A 6,734-nucleotide genomic window follows, 5' to 3' on the forward strand; every position below is an offset into this window, starting at 1 on the left:
GCGGCGCTTGGTAGCGGGGGGAGTTGCCGGCCGGGGGCGCCGCCGGTGACAAGAGAGAAGCCACCGCCGTCAGCCACCTTGAGGAAGACGCACGTCAGCAAGGCCCGCCGTTCGTCCCGCCGTACCGTAAGCCCTGGGACCCTGAAGTGCTTTTGTTATGTGCTTGGCTGATTGTATCCCCTGTTCCATTTATATTTCATTTTACACTGCTTGAGTAAAGCGCAATTGTTCCTCTTGCAATGTTCTGTGCGTGATGTTTTGACGAGGCCGTTGCCTGAACCCCCCTCGGTAGGCAGAACTACCTACAGTGGCGCCCAACGTGTATTTAGGCTAGCACAGTCCTTTGTCAGCAAGACGCTTACGCACAGGAGCAAATTGCGACTAAAACTTTCGTGCATTTATTTGCAAGGGGCAGCTGTTTCTGGAACTTACCACTTCAGCTTAGCGAAATGTATTTTGCTGCTGAAAGCCGGGTATAATGTTGTTGCTCTTACGCCCGACTTCATTTCTTTTCAAAGAGCCTGCGCACTACCCAGCTTTCTTTTCCGCGGCACCGAATGTCTAGTTTTCCGGCGAGCGCCGCAACTGATAAGCATTACCCGCAGTTGACTTTGTGCTGGTGCGTGCTCGATTTATACGGTGGCATCTTTGTAGCTCCTTCGCCCGAGTTCGTTGGTTCTCGGAGTTTCGTTGGCGTCCAGCAATGAAGTCCGCTGCCGACGGAAAGGAACTTCGTTCGGGAACAGTCGTCGGGGCCACGGCCCCCGACACCGCCTTCAGCGAAGCTCTCACCACAGTGGCCGGCTTATGTCAAGCTCTTACGCAACACCTGGGCACTCTACAAGACCCGGCGCCCCGTCTTCAGCCTGACATCCCAACCTACTGCGGCTATGACGACCGTCTGTCCGTCGCGGATTTCCTTGACAAGCTCGATGTCTACAAGGCCGCCGTCGGAGCGTCGGACACTCATATGCTAACCAGGGTATTGCCACTGGTTTTCCAAGGGCCTGCAGCCTGCTGGTGGCGCCTGCAGTCCCCGTTTGCGTCGTGGGCCACCTTTGTGGTAAGCTTTCGGACTGAGTTCCTTCCGCCGGGATACGACACTCGCATTCTCCGTGAGTTAGATCTCAGGACGCAACACCCTAACGAAAGCCTGTTAGAGTATGTACGCGCTATGCAGGAACTATACAGGAGAGCGGCCCCAGAGACTACTTCAGCTGAGCAAGTTGCCCGTGTGTTACGGCAGTGCCATCCTCGGTTCCAGCCGTATTTGTATGCTCAAACGTACACGGATTTGAATGCAGTTGCTTCGAACGCGCGCGCTATTCAGGAGTGCCTGCTCGCCAAATTGCAGTATGCACCACCGCCAACGCCGAGCCAATCCTTGGAGCCCAGCTGTGCCTGGAACGGGCCTGGCGCTTTCCAGTCGTGGGCGCCGCAGTCCGCGACACACCGGGCTTTGGATCCGGGCGAATTTGCACCAAGAAGGCGGCCGCAGAACCGATACCGTGACCGCACTCCAGCCAACGCGGGCTACGGGGCTGTGGGCCACCCGGTCCCAGCCAACGTGGGCTACGGGGCCGTGGGCCACCCGGTCCCAACCAACGTGGGCTACGGGGCCGTGGGCCACCCGGTCCCAGCCAACGTGGGCTACGGGGCCGTGGGCCGCCCGGTCCCATACGAAGACGAGCCGAAGACGAATGTGGTACGGACGCAACCAGGCCCGTCAGCAGGGGCCCGCCACCGAGGACAGATTTCCGCGTTCGGGAAACTTCACGTCCCGGCGTCGCTGAAGCCAGGCAGCGAGTCGCAGCGGGCCAACACACCTGGTAAATCTTTTCTTGTGCCTTCGGTGGATCGCATGCAGTATCCCCCCAAGCTAGTGTCACCAACCATTCGTGTCAAAGTGCTCGGCAAGATCGTAACTGCACTCCTTGATACCGGTTCCACAGTTTCCCTTATCGGCGATATGCTTTTCGAACACTGCAAGGCAAAGCGGGTAAAATTTCGCCATACCGAAGTTATGCTTAGGATGGCGTCCAGCGCGGCCGCGGAGAGCACAAACGCTGTTCGGTTACGCATATCGGTTAGCTCCCGCGCTAAGAGACAAAGGTTTTTGTATCTCAAGGGCTTGTCGGTTGCCATGATCCTAGGCACAGATTTTATCGCAGATGTTGCTATGCGGTTGGACATCAGAGCTGGCGGGTACTACCTTGGCGACGACCCAGGTTTTTTCCCGTTTGAGACCTCGGCGGGTCCCCCGTTACCCTGCAGGTCTCGCGCTGCTTTGTCGACTGAAAGCCTGCCGGCAGACCTGTTACAGGAGCTGCAGAATTTCAAAGGAACGTCGTCTCAGCGCAAACAGCTCGAAGACCTCCTGCGCCAGTATGCGGACATGTTCACGGAAAAACCAGGAAAAACGGATGTCTTGCAGCATCGCATCGACACTGGGAACGCAAAACCATGGCGATGCAGCCCACGACCAATGAACGCCCCCAAGAGAGCGCTTTTCGACAAAGCCTTGGACGAGATGCTCGACACCGGCGTCATTCGTCCATCAAAGAGTCCTTGGGCGTTCCCCGTCGTCCCAGTCGGTAAGAAAGATGGATCTATGCGAATCTGTGTCGACTACCGAAAACTGAATGCCATGACGGAACGAGATGCCTATCCGTTCCCGTCGGTGACCGAAATAACGTATGCCGTGGCAGGCGCGAAGTATTTCACGACCTTGGATTGTTCACGTGGCTATTTACAAATAGAAATGCACCCAGACGATGTACCAAAGACCGCGTTTACATGTCACCGAGGGTTGTTTGAATTCGTGCGTATGCCTTTCGGTCTAAGCAATAGCCCCAGTTCATATCAAAGGATGATGGACATTGTTCTGGGTGACGCGAAACACGAATTCGCTTTGTGTTATCTCGACGACGTCACTGTCTTTTCACGCTCGTTCGAGGAACATGTGGAACATTTGCAGATAGTGCTACAGCGCATGCGCGCAGCTGGGCTGACTATACATCCCGGCAAAGTACAGCTGGCCGGGGAAAAAATCAACTTACTCGGATTTGTTGTTGACAAGGGCGTTCTGCGACCAAATCCAGAGAAACTGCAAGCCATACTCCAATACCCGCCGCCGAGCGACGTCAAAAGCTTGCAACGGTTTCTTGGCATGATTGTGTTTTATCGCCAGTTCATTCCCCAGTGCGCGAACATCTCTGTACCGCTCAATGAACTACTTCGCAAAGGCAAGAAGTGGTGTTGGGCGTCCGAACAACAGACCGCTTTTCAAACCTTGCTGACAGCATTAGCAGAAAATGCGTCTTTGCAACTCCCTGACCTAAACAAGCCGTTTGTGGTACAAACAGACGCCAGTGAATTCGGCTTGGGGGTGGTACTTCTGCAAGAGTGGGATCAAGTGTTGATACCATTGATACCAGTGGCTTTCGCCAGTCACACTCTGACGCCAGCCGAACGCAATTATTCCGTCACCGAAAAGGAATGCCTAGCGATTGTGTTCGCGCTGAAAAAATTTGACATGTTTCTAGACGGAGCATGCTTCACCATTCAGACTGACCACCAAGCTCTCTCCTGGCTTCAGAGGCTTCAAAACCCAGCAGGACGACTCGCTCGTTGGGCACTCACGCTGCAACGTTATGACTACTCCATCGAATACAAGAAATGCACCACTAATACAGTTGCTGACGCGCTGTCACGCGCTCCCCTTTTTACTGATACACAGGTGGAAAACGAAGAAAGTATGGTGGTTGCAGCAGTGCAGGCCCCCACGAACGACCGTTGGGGATCGTTGGTGAGCCAGCAGGACTTGGTTGCGGCACAGCGGAGCGATGGTCTATGTCGCAAAGTCATTGACAAGCTCTCGACAACAGACTCTCCAGAAGCTTCCCGGAACGACGAGGTTGACAGCTACTTGCTTGGAAATCATGGTATTCTGCTGCGATACATTCCCCAGGCAGACGACGACTCAACACAAACTCCTTTCCGAGTTGTCGTTCCCCGCAAGTTGCGTAAGTTGTTCATCGGCTACTACCATGACTCCGCTCTGGCGGGTCACTCGTCTGGGCAAAAAACCTATGAAAAGTTATGTCGCACAGCAACTTGGCCGGGAATGCGACAAGATGTACTTCGGTACGCTCGCTCCTGCCCCATATGCCAGAAGACCAAACCACGTGGAGGCCTGCCGCTTGGAACAATGACATCCGTCCAGAGCACCTCGCCGTGGCAAATCGTTGCATGCGACGTGATGGGGCCGTTTCCTCGAAGTCCTCGAGGCAACCAGTTCTTGTTGGTAATTACAGACCACTTCTCAAAGTGGGTCGAGTTGTTTCCTTTGCGGAAGCTAACCTCTCAAAAGGTGTGGGAATGCCTCCTGGAAGTGTTCACGAGGTTTGGTTTCCCCTCGCAGTTAATCACGGACAACGCGACGTATTTCACCAGTAAGGTTTTCCGAGATTCTTGCCACGCCTTGGGAATACGTCACACCCGCACCTCGGCTTACCACCCGCAAGCGAACATTACGGAACGGGTCAACCGAAACCTTAAATCGATGCTCATTGCTCACACTGGCCGTCACAAGGACTGGGACAACAAGCTTTCCGAGATGGGCTTCGCAACGCGGACAACGATTAACAGATCTACCGGTTTCACGGCAGCGCAACTGAATTTTGGCAGAGACCTCAAGTTTCCTCTTGACAGTTCGCTCCAACCCACGCAGAATCGCACTGATAAATCCCCCGCGACATTCGCGGCTGACCTTCGCAAGCGGCTAACAAAGTCCGTCCGGGAGGCCCGCGAACATCTCGACATCTCCCGACTCGACCAGACGTCTCAGTACGACAAGCGCCGACGGGACGTACAATTTTCCATGGGTGATCTTGTGTTGAAGCGAACACATCCACTTAGTGATGCGTCGAAGGGCTTCACCGCCTTACTTGCACACAGGTGGGATGGCCCGTACACCGTGGTGGGTAAGTCTAACCTGTCGTATGTGCTGAAAAACTCTTCCACAGGTGCATCGTACGGTCCGGTGCACGTGTCCGAACTAAAGCGGTATTTTTCGCGCGAGGATACAGCCAACGGGAATCAGCGAGAAGACTGCCGCGGAAAGCGCGCGACACATGAGTATTCCCCGTCACCACGATACAATCTGCGCATGCGTCACTAACTACTGGCTCATTTGTGTTTTCTTTGCTTTGGCCTGCAGAAGATGTCTCGGAACAGCAGTCGGGCCCACCCCTACCACCGTCGGCAACCCGAACGCTCGGCTCCGCCCCAGGGTTCACGGCGCCGCCCGTTCCCGTCACCGTACCGTCCAGCACGACCTACGGAAGAGGTGGCCACGTGGACGGTGCTGTCACCTTCGGGCCACCCGGTGGGCTGGCACTCTCGCCTCGAGTGGTCCGACCAGCCTCAAGTGATCGTCGGCACGCCGCGCACCTCCGTCCCGGCCCCCTTTCAGGGGCTCACAATCGCAGAACGTCACCCAGGAAGAACTGGCTGCGCTGTGTGAAGTGTGCCAAGTGCCGGAAATCAGCTGGCGTCACCACCGTGCCGGGGCTCTCCACAGAGAGCGTTCAAGAGCCTTGCGCGCCAACCGCCCGGAGGGCAACAACAGCCAGGACGCCCTGGAAGAAGCCTTGGCAATGTTGCGGCGGTTGCGCCCAGACCAGCGGCGCCAAGCAATGGACGCAATCCTGGACTCCGAGGACTGTGTGTAAACGAGTCTCGGACATTTTTTTTTTCTCCCTTTTCTTGCGGTTATTTTTTTTTCTCTCTCTTCGTGTAGCAAAGAACCAAGAACTTTTTTTTTTCCAAGGGGGGGGAAGTGTGGGGATTCTCCCCTGTGAGCGCCCACGTTAGGCCGTTCAAACTGCCGCGCGCCACCTCTCCTGCCATCTGGGAACACACGGCAGAAAGACTGTGCGATGGAGGGGGGGCGTGGCACATTTTTGGGCACGCTAGATAAGGGCAGCGGCGCTTGGTAGCGGGGGGAGTTGCCGGCCGGGGGCGCCGCCGGTGACAAGAGAGAAGCCACCGCCGTCAGCCACCTCGAGGAAGACGCACGTCAGCAAGGCCCGCCGTTCGTCCCGCCGTACCGTAAGCCCTGGGACCCTGAAGTGCTTTTGTTATGTGCTTGGCTGATTGTATCCCCTGTTCCATTTATATTTCATTTTACACTGCTTGAGTAAAGCGCAATTGTTCCTCTTGCAATGTTCTGTGCGTGATGTTTTGACGAGGCCGTTGCCTGAACCCCCCTCGGTAGGCAGAACTACCTACAAACTGTAAGAAATTCCTCGCCTGTTGTAGCAGCAAGGGCGATGGCACACTCCTCAGCAGTCTCGATGAAAGTGGTGAGAATTGTCGCTGCTGCCAGTTCTGTGCCTTGCGTGCTAACGACACAGGCTGCATGCGCTTTCTGATGAGGGTACGGCGATGCATCTGTGTACCGAGTGCATGGTAAATGGTGATTGTCCTTATGAATCAAGCGAGCTCGTGCCGTGCGCCGCTGTTTGTTGAAAACCGGGTGCATATTTCGGGGTATGGGGGCTACGCGGATGTGTTCCCGAATGTCTGCTGGGATTCGAATTTTCTCATCTTGTCGTGGTGGGACGTTGTAGTGTAGACGGAGAAGTGTTGCTCTTCCCGTGGGCGTTATCTGTAGTCGGCGTATTTGAGATGCGTGGTGGGCCTCTTGTATTTCCTGCCAGGTGTTGTGG

The 6,734-nt window shown here is 55.4% G+C and overlaps 1 protein-coding gene across 2 annotated transcripts; it reads left to right on the top strand.

The window, feature by feature from the left end:
• The first annotated feature begins 570 nt into the window (after positions 1–570).
• LOC144176378 (uncharacterized) lies at positions 571–6,262 on the top strand. Of its 2 annotated transcripts, XM_077705207.1 has the most exons (3): positions 571–1,063; positions 1,355–1,829; positions 5,222–6,262. In XM_077705207.1, exons 1-3 carry the CDS (start codon positions 704–706, stop codon positions 5,875–5,877), a joined length of 1,491 nt encoding a protein of 496 aa, XP_077561333.1. In that variant the 5' UTR covers positions 571–703; the 3' UTR covers positions 5,878–6,262. The 2 variants fall into 2 exon arrangements, 1 of the variants encoding a protein (XP_077561333.1); XR_013323794.1 differs by lacking the exons at positions 571–1,063; positions 5,222–6,262 and adding an exon at positions 1,084–1,284 and having other exon boundaries at positions 1,355–2,340.
• The last annotated feature ends 472 nt before the right edge of the window (positions 6,263–6,734 follow it).

This window comes from Haemaphysalis longicornis, unplaced genomic scaffold (assembly GCF_048455015.1).
Source record: "Haemaphysalis longicornis isolate Haplotype H1 unplaced genomic scaffold, Haemaphysalis longicornis Haplotype H1 scaffold_1, whole genome shotgun sequence".
NCBI lineage: Eukaryota > Metazoa > Arthropoda > Arachnida > Ixodida > Ixodidae > Haemaphysalis > Haemaphysalis longicornis.